Raw genomic sequence first — 18,589 nt, 5'->3', positions numbered from 1 at the left:
GTCCCCACAGGGCGTCTAAATAGCTGAATTGGAGACGAGACGTGTGTGTGTGTGTGTGTGTGTGTGTGTGTGTGTGTGTGTGTGTGTGTGTGTGTGTGTGTGAGACCACAAAACTCAGGGTTCATTCCTGTTATTGCTTATGTTATAGCATGAGGGCATTCCCTCACCCAAAGCAAAATTTAAAAAACTCAATTTTCACTACCGATTGGTGTTGATGAGAAGAAACTCAAGAAACAACTCAACAGGTTTGAGTGTTTTGGAGGCCAATCTGTGCAGCTGAGGATGGTTCTACTGTACATAAACAATCTGAAGATCTGCCTTTAAGGAACTTTCACTGACCAACCCACCTCAAAAATTGGTAGCTCAGTCGGTAGGACATTGAATTTATAATCAGAAAGTCATAAGTTCAAATCCCAGCACCACCAAGATGCAACTTGAACTCTGAGCCTTAATCCTCAAATGCTCTGTTGTATGAATGAGATAACTCTAAGTCTGCCAAATGCTGTACATGTCAACAATGATTAAACTAGAATGAATTGACTTTAGGTTCCATATTCCCTTTTGAGCCTGGTTCTCCTGGTCCTGGTTGAGCCTCTCAATGTTTCTTCCTTATACCACCTACAGGAGTTTTTCCTTGCCATTGTTACCACTGGCTCGCTCATTAGGGATAAACTTATAGGCACTAGCATAAATCTTTGATAACTACCATGTCTTTGTAAAGCAGCTTTGGGACAATGTCCATTGTAAAAATATGCTTTACAATTAAAACTAAAGAAAAAAACGCTGTTAAAGTGAGTTGCGATAGCTTAGCTCGCAATCCGTTCATACGTTCCTCAGGTTCCTAAATTTGTTCAGTGCTCACATGCTTTGAAACATTCTCAAGTCATTTACTGGAAGAAGGGCAGAAGGACAGATTGAAGGAAGAAAGCCTGGATTGTTGTTTATTGCAGTGGTGTGTTGAGTCTCTGAGCGGAAGGAGCTGAGAATAGAGGCATGGATGAAGATAGCGGAAATGACACACGGTGTTTAGAGAACACTGAGCACACTGTATGCAAACACACACACACACACACACACACACACACACACACACACACACACACACACACGCACACAAAATAACGTGAGTCATCTGTCCATGAGTATCCAGTTGAAGTCATAAAGCAATAAACTCGGAAACAGGATTCCCAGTGTGTTTGTCTGTGTGTGTATATGTGTGTGTGTGTGTGTGTGTGTATATGTGTGTGTAAGGATTTTACTGTTCTTACACACCCATTAGCACAGGGCACTGAAATTTTAAAATAAGTGGACTTAATGAGTTGTGAACACATAAACATAAAATTATAATACATAAAAAATACATACTACATAAAATTTTGACATAACGAGCTATTCAGTTGAAATAATGATTTATTCCACTTACATGTGAACCTCATAGAGGAAGTGAAGGAAATGTGCAAGATAGATAGATAGATTAGATAGATTAGATAGATAGATAGATAGATAGATAGATAGATAGATAGATAGATAGATAGATAGATAGATAGATAGATAGATAGATAGATAGATAGATAGATAGATAGATAGATAGATAGATAGATAGATAGATAGATAGATAGATAGATAGATAGGGACATCTGACCATAAGATTCACATTTGCTGTGTTAGTCTAGGAAAGATGTTCCACTAGATTTTGGAGTGTGCTTGTGGACATTTTTGCTCTGGAAAGCCTGTGGAAAATGGGCTGTAGTTGCTCAGAACCCCAGCAGTTACACACCAGGTGACCCCAGTTACCGAGGTAGCGTGGGTTGAAGTGGAGGCTGATGTCACTCAATAAGACATATCGAAAATTCACATAAAACCTATCCAGAAAAATTGACATCTAGCATCTTGGTCATAATGTAGATTCTCTTCTCTCTGCCTTGCCACGACTCAAAAGGCCACCTTGGATACAACCTGTAAATGGGAGTTACTAGGTAAAAATAAGAAATAGTTAGTTTAACAATACATGCTGATATACAGTAAACTAAATCAAAAAGTAAATATGATTATTAATTCGATTAGACCTTTCTACTCATTTAAAGTATTGGAAAAGTTATGGAAAAAGGTTATTTCTAGAAAAAAGTTCATTAATTGACATTTGTATAGGGAAAAGCTATCTCAATACAAACTAAATTTTATTATGTTTGATTTATAATAATAATAATAATCTCATGATAGAATTGGATAAATTTGCTTATTTCCATTTTGCAGCACTTTTACTATTGTTGCTGTTAACAATTAACAATTCATGATAATAAGAAATGTTGTTAACAGTTATTTTTTCATTGAAACAGTACATCAAAGTCAAATCTCAAACTATAAACATATATTCAAATCCAGGTTAAAATTCAATAAAAAGGAATTGGATAAAGGTTAATTACACTTTCTAAGTACAGAAATATGAAATACACCCTTCATGAACTTAAGCTTCACTGAATAAATTACAGCAACCAAATGTGTAATTGTCAGGATTGTGTAATTCAGTACAATAAAAAAAACAACAACAAAAACATTAACAACAAGGAAATAATCAAATGCAAGGTAAAAGACTCAGACACTAACAAACAAATCACAGAGTGCTTACCAGACTCAAGTACGAGCACTGGTTGGCGATCCTGTGTGATCCTGGGGTTTTTAATCCCCAAACATGATCTTATCAGCTGCCCTTTGCTTTCAATTTACAGTGCAGTGTAGGTTTTGCTTCACTTGATACTGCGCTTATCATAAAACATACCCAATACATGCAGCAACTGAGCTGACACTCCTAGTGTCAAACACACTAAGAGTTAATGATTAGCAACACCACCTTGGCACAACATTAATTATGCTAGTATTATTTCACCTGTCTGATGCCTAAACAATTCGATTTTGATAATAAAAATAATAATATTAATAATAATAGTAATAATAATAATATTTGAAACCTTTTAAATTATGAGAAAAATTGTGTCCAATTTCATAAACTGTTTTGACCATAAACACACACACACACACACACACACACACACACACACACACACACACACACACACACACACCCATATATAAAACCTTTATCAAGTTACTAAATATAAGGTGGTATCAAAAAGATTCAAGACTAGTTTTGTAACATGCCAGAGTGAGTTTCTCACTGGAAACAACATGATATCACTAACAAATTATTTCATAAACAATTTCCATTTATTTAATTTCATTTTATCAGTTTAATTTGTGCCAATTTATTTAAATACTTAAATTAATCAACATAATAAAAAAGTGTATTGTATTAATTAGATTTACTATTCTTTAAATTTATTAAATATTATTTTATATATTATTGAACCAAGCAGGCATTTTATTTGAAATTGTTTAAAAAATGTGAACTGTTCAAATGTCTATGGACAAATCTTAATACAAAAATATAAATATAAATATATAAATATATAAATATAAAACTGCGTTAATAAAAAAAACCCGACAGTTTTGTTTTGCATTTCTTTCCACTTACCGTACCGAAATCAAACCGCACCGTGACTTAAAAAAACAGGGTACAGTACCGAACCCCTTAATTTTGTGTCTCGTTACACCCCTAATATATAGTATATATATTGTTTGGTACTGATGTAGGTGAGGCAAGGAGTCCTGGGGTGCAGTCAGCACTCAAATTCATCCCAAAAGCGGTTACATTTCAAAGCTCTATAGCAGGCCACTCAAGAGCATCCACTTCAACCCATGTAAACCATATCTTAATGGAGCTGGCTTTGTGCACAGGGGCATTGCCCCTGGTAAAATTTGATGTTAAGTCCAAAGTCACCCTGGGAAAGAACCGAATATGGCCAGAATAGTCATGTGTTGCAATTCTTATTTTTGTACTGCCTGTATACTTTATACATACTTTTTATACAAACTAAATACATAAATAACAAAGTTTTCAGTGTTACTATTAATTTTACAATGTTAATAAAATGGTATAAAATTAAAACTAAAAAACATATATAACTGTTTATAACTTTATGCCCTTTAACATTATATTTACTCATTTCAAGCTTGAAATCATTAAATTTTATTGATAAAAATGTAGGGTTTATTATTTTTTACCCAGAAATAATCTACTGATATTATTTATCAATAGTACAAGAGAATATTAACCTTCCAAAGAGTAAGTATAAGAAGCTGTGGCAGTGTAAAATCTCTGTCATGCAGGTTCACTCGGGTCGCACAGTGTTCAAAATGCGAGCACAGCTTTATTGTTTCTCAAGGAGGAAAACAGAAAAAACATGTATCATATACAGAATAATAGCCACATGCAATACAAAAATATGTATTTGTACATGACAAAACATGTACAGACCCATTCTTTTAAAAAAAAAAAAAAGAAAAGGAAAAGGAAAAAATGTACAACAATTTTTCAGCAATTTCTTTTCTCTGTGTACATGAAAATAAATATATATATATATATATATATATATATATATATATATATATATATATATATATATATATATATATATTTGAAACAGGGGAGCAATACATATTCCAAAAAAATTTAATACATTATATATATATATATATATATATATATATACATTATATATAATTGCTGTACAATAAATAAACTTTTGTTACACATATATTTTACAAGTCGTTAAATTTTTTCAAACCACAAAACACTCCAGGCATTTAGTCTTACATCATAGTATTCCCAACACACAAGCACACTCACACACACCACTATACACACAGACATTACAAGAGGTAATGGTTACTAGCTAAATGAAACATGGCCGTGTCACTGCTTGCTACTACTACGAAAAAAATTGTACGCTACATGAAGAAAAAATACATAAAAAAAATTGCAGTGCTTCGTTTTGGCCTACGGTCACACAACTCGAGTTAACACGCTTACCAAAGACTTACATCCCATTTACCTTAACACTCAACATGTCTTATTGCCCTGACTTGCCAGGCCATGGCTCTTTTGACGCTTGACGCTAGCTTCATCCAGCATTTCTTTCTTTTTCACCCTTGCTACGTTTCAATTTCAAGCCAAAAAATGTCAAATTCTATTGATTTTTATTCCCTATTTAAATGTAGTTAACCAACAAAAACATGTTTGGTGCATAGTGTTCTTTAGCACTTCACCAATGTTACATAGCTAATATTGCTAACAAGTTTGGTATCTTAAAAACTGCGTGACTAAATAAACATCACACACTTCAAGTGATCAGTAGGAGTAATAATGATATTATATTCATTGTACTGTTTTAGTAGAAGCAGCCATTTTTTTGCTAGTCAAACTTGCATTTTAGAATTGTATGCTAATATTGCTAACAAGTGAGGTTAGCATCTTGAAAACTATGTGTCTAAAAATATCAGACATTTTATAATCTTTAAACAATGAGTAATCTTATACTATCTATACAGTACACTTTTAGTAGGAGGTAACAGCCATCTTGTTGCCCATAAACCTCAGCAGCAGTGTTTGTTGCTAGCAAAGCTTTTAGCTAGCTTATTTAAGTCTCATGTCCTACTAGGACTTTTAAATCAAGAACTTTGACTGGTTTAACAAATGCACACTACGCTAATTAGAATTTCAATGTAGCTTCTAATGTAGCTCTCTAGTTTAGTAATTTGAACTTTAAAAAAAAAGATTCTTCTTTGCCAATGTTACTAGTTCGTTTAGCTAACGTTTTCAACTAGCGCATTCTTAGCATTGTGAAAATGTAAAATTAAACAGTGCGTAGTAAAATTATTTAAGCAGATGATCAGCTTGAATGTAAAGATAGTTTTAAAAGATTTTATTTCAAACTGAAGTATACATTCATTTGTCTTTATATAAATAATCCAAAGTCTCATGCATTCGCTCCAACTTTACTATAAAAAAAATATCTAAATCTTTTTTTTTTTTTTTTTTTTAAGTCACTTTTTTGTTGGACGGCTAAAATCCAAAAGTAGCATAAGCCATGTTGTAGCTAATCAAATCAGAACAGTTAATGACATAAGCATTAGTGTTTAGCCTAGATACGTTCCCTAGTTGTTAGCATGGCTACTTTTAAAAACAAGGCAGTAGTTCGGAGTTGAAATGACTATTATAGCAACTGCAATAAACTATATTAGGCTACACACACGTATATATATATATATATATATATATATATATATATATATATATATATATATATATATATATATATATATATATATATATATATAATTTTTTAAATTTTTTTACTATATACAGTATATTCTAATGCGGAATGACACTTTATTTCTTGAGACAAAAGTGTGTCATTGTGTTAGGGCTTGGCCTAGCTACTAATACACAGCAAAAGAAGTGCTGTTAGAAAAAACTTTGCCAGCTAGTTTAAGTAAAATTATGACTTTAAGATTTTACCAGGTTCCTTTTTTGTCCGTAAATAGTGACAATAGAGGAAAAACTCATTTAAAAATATATTTACTGTAGAGCATTTAATGTAGCCTGCAAGCTAAATCAAATATCTTGTACAGCTACAGATAAAATATTTATATCTTGCCAGACAACATAGATTTGTTTCAAACTATGTTAAATACATTTTAAATGTAAAATACAATTTTTAAAAGTAAGAATTTTTATAGAGATGGAACAGCAATGTATTTTTAAATGTAATTGTCGAGTCATTGCGTGTTAGATGATTGTAATTGGAAAGATAGTTGTGATCTGATATTTAAGTTTATTTATTTATACAGACTTGTGGGTATAAAGTATTATTGGCTCAGCAATATCTTTTGAGGTGAGTGTGTGATGATTTAGACACTCAATCCACATAGTGCCACACTGGAGACTATTTCATATTACCTTACTATCACCAGCATGTTTTTGTTGATTGTCTACATTTTGGTTAGTCGAAATATATTTTTTTCTGTCCATCCTGCTCCTTTAAAAGACACTTGGTGTGGATCAGTCATGGGGCACTGCTACACTGAGTAGAACGTGACAGCATAGTCAGTCTGTGCAGAGAGGCCGTGTCGAGTGAGCCCGTGTATCTGGAGAAGCAATAGTGCACGTCGTTGTTGGGGGCAGAATCCAAATACAAAGTGTAGGAAGAAATAAGAAAAGGGTTTCGGCACATTCTGTCACAAGGTAGAACAGGTGAAGAAGTGTCTTAGAGACTTATAAACTAGGAAGGACAGGCTGCCACAAGAGGGAAAAAAAACTCCACCGGGCAGACGCTACATCTCTTAAGTCCAGAGAGAAGAGAGAGAGAGAGAGAGAGAGAGAGAGAGAGAGAGAGAGAGAGAGAGAGAGAGAGAGAGAGAGAAGAAGCTGACAGCGCACACTCCAAAAGGAATAATCAAAAACGGTCAGAGAAGAGACTCGCTCAGTATCCGTGCATTGCCTAAGTGCACTCCTCTCCGAGGACGGCAAGCAAAGGCGGAAGATCACACGGTCGGAACATCGGGAGCAGAAAGTGCATCATGGTTTCTGCTCAGAGTCCAAGAGTTGTTTATTTCAGGTGGCATGCAAAGGCAGATCCAGGGCTTTTTTTTTTTTTTTGTATTTGCATTGCTTTAGTGTTTCAGCTACAACCTGAGGATAGTGACGAGGAAATTCAGAAGACAGAGGAGAGAAAAGCAAGAGGTTAGGTTGTTATATCAGAAGAAAAGAAAATGATGTTTAATTAATACGGAAACAATGTCAGATGTTAGTGTAGCTTCTGCTCATTGACAAAAGTTAAAGGGAAATGGACAGGGAGAAAAAAAGAAAAGAAAACAAAATTAATATTCACCAAGTCCAAGCATATAAGTTCAGTTTCACAATTTTAAATCAGGTGAAAATATTCAACATGAAAAATAAAAGTGAATTTTACAAACTCCAAGTTTGACTAAACCATAGCCCAATTACAAACTGGATGATGTGACCACCAGTTCGCTACTAGCCTTTTTTCATATGAATAAAAAAACTTTAAACAAAACAATAGCTTAGAAATATTAGCCCACTTTTTTTTTTTGCAAAAATATTGATATACACTATAAGGACAAAAGTATTGGGACACCTGACTTTCCCAGTCATGTGGTTCTTTCCCAAACTGTTATTGCATAGCTGAAGGCACACAATTATATATGGTATGTATCCATGAAGATCTGCTTTACATAGGTTGGAGTGGTAGCTCTCCTGCTATAGAGGTCTCACCTCAACGCTATTTAAAACCTTTGGGATGAACGTGAACGCTGACTGCACCCCAGGCCTCTACACCTCTACACCTCACTTACATTAGTACCTGACTCTACTAACACCCCTGTGGGTAAATGAATCTTACAGAAATCTCCACAAGCATATTCCAAATCTAGTGGAACAGAAGAGTGAAGAATTTTATAAAAGCATATTGGACTATGTGGAATGTGGAATACTAAAAAAGCACATACCATGCTTATGACCAGGTGTCCGCAAACCTTTAGCGATATAGTGTATGTAAAAAATGTTTTACAATATATTTTTTATATATTTAATACTTTTTTTTTAGACAAATGTAAAGAGTCATTTTAATGCATGTTTATGAGAGGGGGTGTACAATATTTTGAGTGGTAGAGAAGTTGATACATAGAACTATGATACATACTCTGCAGATTTCCAGAAGTGTCCAGGGTGTGAGAGCCTGCGGTTGAGCTTGGGCAGTTTCTCCAGCATGTCGGCCAGCTGCGTGAAGGTGGGCCGCTCACGCAGGTCGTATGCCCAGCAGGCTGACAGGATCTCCTGAGAGCAGGAAGAGAAAGAGTGATATTTGTAAAGGTGAATGAAGAGAGAAGGTACACATACCTTCTTGCTGCAACATGTTTAGTGATTAAGCTTTGTCCAATCTTCTCTAAACATTGTTCACTCAGCAGGCGCCCTGGCGTGAGTACTTGAAAGTAAAGCGCCAGGGTGAAATTGAATGTGAATAAAGAAAGCTCTGCTTGGTGAACTATTGCCTGTCTATCTTTCTTCCAGTGCGGTACCAGTGAATTTGTTACAGGTACGTTAGACAAACCTTTTCACGCACAATTGTTTTTATTCTGTTGTGTGATCTAGTTTTGTTTCAAACAAGGCAGTTCATAAACACTGGGGGTAGAACAGCCTTTATTCGTCACATATGCATTACAGCACAGTGAAATTATTTCCTTCCCATATCTCAACTTGTCCGGAATCTTGGGTCAGAGTGCAGGGTCGGCCATGAAACAGCGCCCATTGGAGCACGAAAGGGGGTTAAGGGCCCAAGAGTGGCAGCTTGGCGATATCGAGGCTTGAGCCCCCGACCTTCCGATCAGTAACCCAGAGCCTTAAACACTGAGCTTCCACTTTCCCTGTGGTGCTAATACTTCAGTGGCTAATCCACCCATTGTTTTGAATAATAATTTATACGATCGCTCACCGTGACTTCTTTTCCCAGGCTGATCTCCGTCAGCACTTTCTTGATGCCCTCTCCACTGCCCACTTGCCAGATAGTGGCCTCAGCTGGCTGGTTGGTGATTGGCCAGTCCCTCGCTTGCAATTCATACCAAATAGTGCTAAAATCACAACGAATAGTCAGTCAATTCACTAGTTTAAACGTTAAACCTATATCGCTGTAGAAACACTTACCCAAAGGCGTAGACATCCGCAGCATTGGAAAATGGCAAGCGGTCCTCGTTCCCGGGGCTCATCTTGCGCACAATCTCCGGAGCCAGGTAGCAAATCCAGCCGTGAGGAAGCTTCAGCTCGTTCTCTCGCCTCAACACGTATGCATGAGCGTACACAAGAACACACAAGGCACATCTGGAGTCGGTTTTCAGCCGAGCAAAATGATAATGCCAAGCACAATGTCTTAAAATCAGACGAAGGGAGAAACAGCCTTTACCTTCCTTCCTGAACCACTCCTGAGATGCCAAAAAGGCCAAAGTCAGCAATGACCACTTTGTTGGTGTCGTGAAAGACATTCTTTGATTTTAGGTCCTTGTGAACGATGCCTTTCGCATGCAAGTATCCCATTCCCTAATGGAGTGCGAAAAAAATGAGGACAAAAGGAAAGTTTGGCTAATGATAGTTAAAGATAGCTAACGATGAGGCTAATAACGCCAATTACCTTCACAATCTCCTGTGCAATCTGTCTCGTCTTGTTGATGTCTAGCGTGTTCTTTGTGTCTCTCACAACAGAGTACAACGTTCGGCCTTTGCAGAAGCTATGAAAGAATTTCAGATGCAGTACTCAATTCATTCAATGAATCACAGTGATCATAACTAGAATTAATGTAATTTTTTTAATACTAAATGTATTTAGTCAGATACAGTATCTACAGGAGCAAACAGGACAGTTTTTCTGAGAGGATTTTAAACTAATATGTTTTCATATTTTTTTTTTTTTATTGCTAATGGAATTTCGCTAGCTAATATTGAGCTAGCTGGACCAAAAATCCATTTGGGTTTTTAAGTCCCAATACACAATGCAGCACAATACAGAAGTTACAGTATAAATGGTAATAATCTGGCTAAGCTAGCTAACATTAGTAAACACAGGATTTTTTAGACAATTTTATCACTTCTTCTTCTTCTTTCGGCTGCTCCCATTAGGGGTCGCCACAGCGGATCATCCGTCTCCATACCACCCTGTCCTCTATATCTGCCTCTTTTACACCAACAACCTGCATGTCTTCCCTCACCACATCCATGAACCTCCTCCTTGGCCTTCCTCTTTTCCTCCTACCTGGTGGCTCCATCTTCAGCATTTTTCTACCAATATAATTCATGTCCCTTCTCTGCACATGTCCAAACCATCTCAATCTCGCCTCCCTCACCTTGTCACCAAAACATCCTACATGTGCTGTCCCTCTAATAAACTCATTTCTAATCTTGTCCATCCTCGTCACTCCCAACGAAAACCTCAACATCTTCAGCTCTGCTACCTCCAGCTCCACCTCCTGTCTTTTACTCAATGCCACTGTCTCTAATCCATACAACATCGCAGGTCTCACCACAGTCCTATAAACTTTCCCTTTCATTCTTGCAGATACTCTTCTATCACAAATCACTCCTGTCACTCTTCTCCACCCACTCCACCCTGCCTGCACTCTTTTCTTTACTTCCCTAACACACTCTCCATTACTTTGCACTGTTGACCCCAGGTACCTGAACTCCTCCACCTTCTCCACCTCTTCTCCCTGCAACCGCATCACTCCACTGCCCTCCCTCTCATTCACACACATGTACTCTGTCTTACTCCTACTGACTTTCATTCCCCTTCTCTCCAGCGCATATCTCCACCTCTCCAGGCTCTTCTCAACCTGCTCTCTACTCTCACCACAAATCACAATATCATCTGCAAACATCATAGTCCAGGGAGACTCCTGTCTGACCTCGTCCGTCAACCTGTCCATCACCACTGCAAACAGGAAAGGGCTCAGGGCCGATCCTTGATGCAGTCCAACCTTCACCCTGAACCAGTCTGTCGTACCTACTGCACACTTTACTGCCGTCACACTGTCCTCATACATGTCCTGCACCACCCTCACATACTTCTCTGACACACCTGACTTCCTCATACAATACCACAACTCCTCTCTCGGCACCCTGTCGTACGCTTTCTCTAAATCCACAAATACACAATGCAGCTCCTTCTGTCCTTCTCTATACTTCTCCATCAACATCCTTAAAGCAAATAAGGCATCTGTGGTGCTCTTCCTCGGCATGAAACCATACTGTTGCTCACAGATGGTCACCTCTTCTCTCAACCTGGCTTCCACTACTCTTTCCCATAACTTCATGGTGTGACTGATCAACTTAATTCCCCTGTAGTTACTGCAGGTCTGCACATCTCCCTTATGCTTAAAGATCGGTACCAGCACACTCCTTCTCCATTCCTCAGGCATCCTCTCCCCTTCCAGAATCCTGTTAAACAATCTGGTTAAAAACTCCACTGCCATCTCTCCTAAACATCTCCACGCTTCTACCGGTATGTCATCTGGTCCAACCGACTTTCCATTCTTCATCCTCTTAATCGCTGCTCTCACTTCCTCCTTACTAATCCTATCTACATCCTGCTTCACTAACTCCACATCCTCCAACCTTCTCTCTCTCTGATTTTCCTCATTCATCAGCTGCTCAAAATACTCCCTCCATCTTCTCAACACACTCTCCTCACTAGTCAACACATTTCCCTCTCCATCCTTTATTGCTCTAACTTGCAGTACATCCTTCCCAGCTCGGTCCCTCTGCTTGGCCAATCGGTATAAATCCTTTTCTCCTTCCTTAGTGTCCAACCTCTTATACAGTTCCTCATATGCCTTTTCCTTGGCTTTCGCCACATCCCTTTTAACCTGCTGCCGCATCTCCTTGTACTCCTGCCTACTTTTCTCATCACTCTGTCGATCCCACTTCTGTTTTGCCAACCTCTTCCCCCTAATGCTCTCCTGCACTTCCTCATTCCACCACCACGTCTCCTTGTCTTGCTTTCTATTTCCAGATGTCACACCAAGTACTTTTCTAGCTGCCTCCCTCATCACTCCTGCAGTAGTTGCCCAATCATCCGGCACCTCTTCACCACCACCGAGCCCCTGTCTGACCTCTTCCCTGAACCTCACACTACACTCTTCCTCCTTCAGTTTCCACCATCTTATTCTTCTTTCAAACCTTACTTTCCTCCTCTTCTTCTTCGCCTCCAAAACCATCCTACAGACCACCATCCGATGCTGTCTAGCTACACTGTCCCCCGCCAACACCTTACAGTCTCCAATCTCCTTCAGGTTGCATCTCCTACACAGAAGATAATCCACCTGTGTGCACCTTCCTCCACTCTTATACGTCACCCTATGATCCTCCTTCTTCTTAAAATACGTGTTCACCACTGCCATTTCCATCCTTTTAGCAAAATCTACCACCATCTGCCCTTCCACATTCCTCTCCTTAAAACCATACCTACCCATCACCTCCTCATCACCTCTGTTCCCTTCACCTACATGCCCATTAAAGTCTGCCCCAATCACCAATCGTTCTTTCCTAGGTACACCATCTACCACTTCATCTAATTCACTCCAGAATCTTTCTTTCTCCTCCATCTCACAGCCAACTTGTGGAGCATAGGCACTGATGACATTTATCATCATCCCTTCAACTTCCACCTTCACGATCATCACCCTATCAGAAACTCTCTTCACCTCCACTACACTCTTACTGTACGCTTCCTTCAGAATCACCCCTACACCATTTCTCTTCCCATCCACACCATGATAAAACAGTTTAAACCCACCTCCAATGTTCCTGGCCTTACTCCCTTTCCACTTGGTCTCCTGAACACACAACACATCTACCTTTCTCCTCTCCATCATATCAGCTATCTCTCTCCCTTTACCCGTCATAGTACCAACATTTAAAGTACCAACCCGAACCTCTACTCTCCTACACTGCTCCTTTTCCTGCCGTCTCTGTAGACACCTTCCTCCTCTCCTTCTCCTCCTTCGGCCAACAGTAGCCCAATTTCCACCGGTACCCTGTCGGCTAACGATACCTGTGGCGGTCGTTGTTAACCCGGGCCTCGACCGATCCGGTATGAAATTCTCATTTGTGATCCGCATATTTGATTTGGCACATGTTTTACGCTGGATGCCCTTCCTAACGCAACCCTCCCCATTTACCCGGGCTTGGGACCGGCACTAAGAGTACACTGGCTTGTGCCCCCCTAATGGCTGGGTTAGACAATTTTATCACTAATTAAAAAAATATACATAGGAATTAATCTTCACATTAAAATTATCAGCATAATTTTTACTTCCCATTTTTAAATCATCACGCTTTAACCTATCCAGCTAGCGGCCCTGAGCAAACCAGAATATTTATGAGGATATCAAACTTGACATTTTTCTGAATAAATAATCTTTTTTACTCCAGATGCTAGTCAGCTAGATAACATGAACCAAAAGGGCAGGAATGCTACTGAATTACACACATCATTTTTAAAAATGTTCATACCTAATGCCGGCCAACATTGAGCGCGTAATGCGAGGATTTCTGAGAGGATTTTAAGTGATGATGATAAATTAATTTTTTTATTTTTACTCACACAAGCTAACCTGACAACATTAGCTGATATTAAACCACCTTGGTCAGAATTCTTCCTTAAAACAAACGTATACTTATTAAACGTTAATACAATTAAAATAAGAATTGATGCAGGTTTTGCGGTAATAAATAAAAATTTAAAAAGCAGCTCTGACATACCTGGTGATGATGGCAAGATGTGGTGGTGCCATGCAGGCCCCCATGAACAGCACTACATTCTCATGGCGTGTCTGCCTGTAGTTCATAACTTCCTTCTTGAAAAGTTTGAGGTGGTCCTGATTGTTGCCATCGATCTCGAGCAGGCGAATGGCCACCTCGCCATGCCAGCGGCCCCGGTGTACACGTCCCCAGCGACCCTTCCCGATCAGCTCACCCAGGTCGAGCTGCTCGAAAGGGATGTCCCACTCCTGCAGATAGACGCTGGTCTGGCTGGGCTTGCGTGACACAGGACCCTTCCAGGGGCCACTGCCTCGTGCACTGGGCAGATCATCCAGCTCGTCTTCATCTCCTTCACAGTCTGATCCGCCGTTTGTCTCTTCAAAGCTCACATCCTCCTCCTCCTCCTCCTCTTGATTAGCGTCCTCCTGCGCTTCTTCCTCCTCTATACTCGCATCTTTATGCTCCTCTGCTTCCGCAATGTCATCTTCCTCTTCTTCCTAGAGCAGAAGATTGTTTTTACCATGTAGCTCATATCAACAAGCTTATGAGAATGGCTGGATCACAGAAGTAACCTACTTCTCTGTCTTCATGCTCAGCCAGCTCAGCATGCACTTCCTCCTCTGAGGGTTCTGTCTCACTCCTTAATGAGGGGAAATGAAGAAAAAAAAAGGTCACCCACACTTTACATGAGATAACCCTTTTTTTTTGTAGATCATCTGACATCTATCTTACACGGTGTCTGGTAGACCTTCCGGGTGAGGCGTGTTGGAACTGGACACATCTAAAAAAAAAAAAACACCAAAATACAAATAAATAAACCTTTTCACACCTGAACATTTAATTACTGACCAGAAAAGCAACACCACAACTCACCAGCAGGAGGCAAACAAAACCAACAATACAAGTCCATGCAAGTTATTTAAATTCTCTCTGAACCTTTTGTCTTTGTGTCTGCTTGAGGGCTTCAGTGAAGCACAAGCAAATGATTTATATCTTTTTTTGTTAATTTAGTCACAATGCCTTACAGGTTTGTTAGGTAGCATGTGTGATAACTAGGCAGCAATGCTAATTAAGTTACTTGTATGTAAATATGGACTAGCTAGCTACATTTTATAGCATTTGGCAGACATCCTGTGTAAAAACTTGGCTGGGATATGAAGTCATAACCTTCAGCTCTGAAGTCCAATGCCTTAACCACTAAGCTACCACCTCCCCAACTACATAAACTTAGATTGTTGATCAGATTTTTTTTAGTTACGTGACTAACTGGCTAATGTACCAAAATTGATTAAGAAATATATCATGGATTCACTAAAATCACCCAAGACAAAACCAGCCGAGACGTCAGCATGCACACTTGATGTAAAAAATATAAACAATGTAAAAAATAATTGTCTTTAGACGCACACAACAAGCTGATGGAACAGGATGGAACACTTCTGGGGAAAAAAGTTACAAGCTGTGAAAACCGGCAGGTTGTGTTTAACTCACCGGGGAAGATAAACTGCTGTCTATGCTGAAAGTAAAAGGCAGCTTAGGGAAAGAGGGAGAGAAAAATCAACAGGCAGGAACAAGACAAAGAGAAAAAAAAGCTGAGGGTTAAAAGGCAAGTCGAAAAGCAGCAGATGTGCTTTTGAATGATCGGTGACAGTGTGTTACATGTGATCTTGAAGGAAGAAATGTTTGAAATAATAAGTTCCTACACTTCTATTGATTTTATTTCTAAAACACATTCTAGTCCTAAACTTTTGGATCTATACTATAAGAGAGTAAGAAGTGCACTATTAATAATAAATGATGCTACTCATGCTATTAGAAAACACTCACCTGGGAAGTTAAAACGGTTGTCGCGGTGGTTTTTGGGCGAAGGGTTGGGGGGTGGGGTGGCACTGGGGGGGTTACTCTGTTGGAACGGGGCGGGAGATGACGGGGTGGAGGACGTGGTGGACGAGGGGTTACTGCTGGAGTCCAGCTGATTCAGCACGGGAGGATACTCCTTGGAAAAGAATGGCGGTACCATGTTTAACATCAGTTTATACCTGATTATACCTGAAGTAATATATCTGTAGTTATTTTTACATTCACTAGTTATTAGTCAAATAATGAACTTTGGAGTTAAAATCATAATAAATTTAGAATCAAATCAAGCATTGAGCTGAACGGCTGATGGTTAGTGGTTCTACATAAGGGAATACATCAAAGCGCCATTGACCCTCACAACTTTCTGCACTCTTTAATCAGTTCATTTTGATCAGCTACACCTCTGCTCGATTCATGGCATATTATTATACAATAAATACATTTAAAGAAATGTTAAAGAAATGTTTGCAAGAAAAATCCTTGTTTGTCAGCAAGTTACCGCATTTCTAGGTGTGTAAAGGACACGCATGATTCAGATCGAGGACGTGCATATAGACCTATATTTTTTTACATATTGTCTCTAATTAGTGTTTACCTCGGAGGCATTTTGTTAAATTCGACCACAAATGGGAATAACGAGTACTTAATTCATTGTCTTGCAATGTATAGAAAATACGTTTTGTGTAAAAGTCTCATGTCACTATAAAAAAAAATAACATAACAACGCTAAAAAAGACAAAGCACAGCTACCATGTGTATGCAGACAGAAGAGATTGTAGTTTTAGTCCTGCACCATAAAGGTCAGTACCTTCTTGGTTATTGCCTTTGGTAATGTGCCGAACTGCGGCGCCTCGGCCGGTCGATCCACAGGGTTGTTGATATCCGACGGCACAGACTCCGTCCTCCGGATCTTTGTGACTGAAACAAGAGCAGTCAAGGAATGTAAGAGGAACACACACACGCACACACACACACACACACACACACACACACACACACACACACACACACACACACACACACACACACAAAACCTTTTTCAAGGACTCTGTCGTTTATGTGCTCAGAGAAGGGAATGAACAGAGCACTTACTGGGGAGGAATGATATTCGACAGGAAGGAGCCTCTTTCGTGCATTTATTGTGACACTTTAACCTGCGCAGATGAAAATAGCCATTAGAACAGCGTGCACAGGAGAAAGGCTTTCATTTTCACTCCAAACGATATCCATTATGAAGACCAGGGTGAGGACGAGACGGCTTATGTGCACTCTGACTCTAACAAACCTACCTACAGTGCTTGCATTTCACTCCGAAGATCATGTTCTTCTGACACACTTGACACGTCTGCGAGAGCCACGACTTGGTCGAGAACCTGAAACACAGTGATTGTGAAACGAAGAGCAGTTAGGTGTATCAACAGGTCATTTCATAAACACGTGTCTTGTTCATGTGACAACAGTGAAAGACCCTTCAACATGCCACCGTTCAATTCACACTTTTGTGCTTTTAACAACAAACTTGGTCACAGTAATTTATAACCTTTAGGAAATTAATTTCAAATGTAGAACTGTATTATTCTACTGCTGAAAATGTTGAATCCGATGGATCTGATCCTGTAATTGTTTAGCCACAATGTAGTAAAATATCAAGCAGGTATGGATTAATTTTTGTTCTTTATGTTATCCCAAATCATGGTAATTATAGTCAGGATCTAAGGGATCCTGCTAGGTTCCTACACAACGTTTGAGTTCTTTGTTTGAGTTTTGCCTGTTTTCCCACCAGATTCACCATTTTGTGTCAGTGGTCTCGGGTGGAGTGGAGTGGGGACACGACCAGATTATTCTGTCAGAACGTGCGAGTGACTAGGGTGAGTGGACCCAGATGCAGGATGCAACAGGGTAAGGAGAAAACAAAGACCAATGAACAGTCCAGGGTCTATACACAGGCACCAGGGCACGGCAGGAAAGACAGGACCAATAAAAAAAAATACAGTCCAAAAAATCAAAAACCAGCGAACAGAACTAAGAGCAGAGCAGAAAAACAAACCAAAAACCAGTCCAGAGTTTAAAACCAGAGCAGAGCAGAACAGAACAGGGGTCAGGAGCAGAGCAGGGTGGCAAGAATATTTTCAGGGAAGCCGGTGAGATAATCTGGCCCCGAGCTAAAGTCTTGGGTGTCCTTAAATACCGGAAGGCGCGGGAAAAATGGCAAGATGGAAGTGTACGCCATGAAACCGGAAGTGCGTGCCATGTGCCCGGAAGATCATGACAATTTTGTCCCTCATTAGTTTCCATTGTTTTCATGTATGTACATAAGTTCACCTTTTGTCTCATTTTCTTGCTTGATCATTAAAGCTGCGTAGTCTTTTGCCCGCATTTCCAGCCTCTTTTGGAGTTGCCCGGTGTAATTCCTTGATTTTGATTTTGTTTTTTCCTGTTAAGAATTTGTTCAATGTTTTTTTTTTTTTTTTTACCACCACTCAAGACTTTACTTGTATTTTTCCATGA

General features: G+C 39.1%; 1 protein-coding gene across 8 annotated transcripts in view; it reads right to left on the bottom strand.

The window, feature by feature from the left end:
- Positions 1-6,418: 6,418 nt before the first annotated feature.
- Positions 6,419-18,589, bottom strand: part of ksr1a (kinase suppressor of ras 1a) — a 41,708-nt gene continuing 29,537 nt past the window's right edge. For 2 of the 8 annotated variants that reach the window (XM_083568491.1, XM_083568495.1), the window contains exons 7-20: positions 17,371-17,454; positions 17,174-17,235; positions 16,890-16,999; positions 16,049-16,217; positions 15,713-15,754; positions 14,954-15,002; positions 14,798-14,861; positions 14,222-14,718; positions 10,098-10,194; positions 9,873-10,006; positions 9,617-9,745; positions 9,408-9,543; positions 8,619-8,752; positions 6,419-7,715 (exon numbers count right to left, since the gene is read on the bottom strand). In XM_083568491.1, coding sequence (XP_083424617.1) covers positions 7,697-7,715; positions 8,619-8,752; positions 9,408-9,543; positions 9,617-9,745; positions 9,873-10,006; positions 10,098-10,194; positions 14,222-14,718; positions 14,798-14,861; positions 14,954-15,002; positions 15,713-15,754; positions 16,049-16,217; positions 16,890-16,999; positions 17,174-17,235; positions 17,371-17,454 — 1,726 coding nt within the window. In that variant the 3' untranslated portion in view covers positions 6,419-7,696. The remainder of the gene's footprint in view (positions 7,716-8,618; positions 8,753-9,407; positions 9,544-9,616; positions 9,746-9,872; positions 10,007-10,097; positions 10,195-14,221; positions 14,719-14,797; positions 14,862-14,953; positions 15,003-15,712; positions 15,755-16,048; positions 16,218-16,889; positions 17,000-17,173; positions 17,236-17,370; positions 17,455-18,589) is intronic. The other 6 variants (XM_083568492.1, XM_083568496.1, XM_083568493.1 and 3 more) reach the window with 3 other exon arrangements.

The sequence above is a fragment of the Silurus aristotelis genome (genome assembly GCF_946808225.1).
Source record: "Silurus aristotelis genome assembly, chromosome: 18".
NCBI classification, from domain to species: domain Eukaryota; kingdom Metazoa; phylum Chordata; class Actinopteri; order Siluriformes; family Siluridae; genus Silurus; species Silurus aristotelis.
Note: the sequence above shows the minus strand (reverse complement) of the source record. Positions and strands in the feature narration are given on the sequence as shown.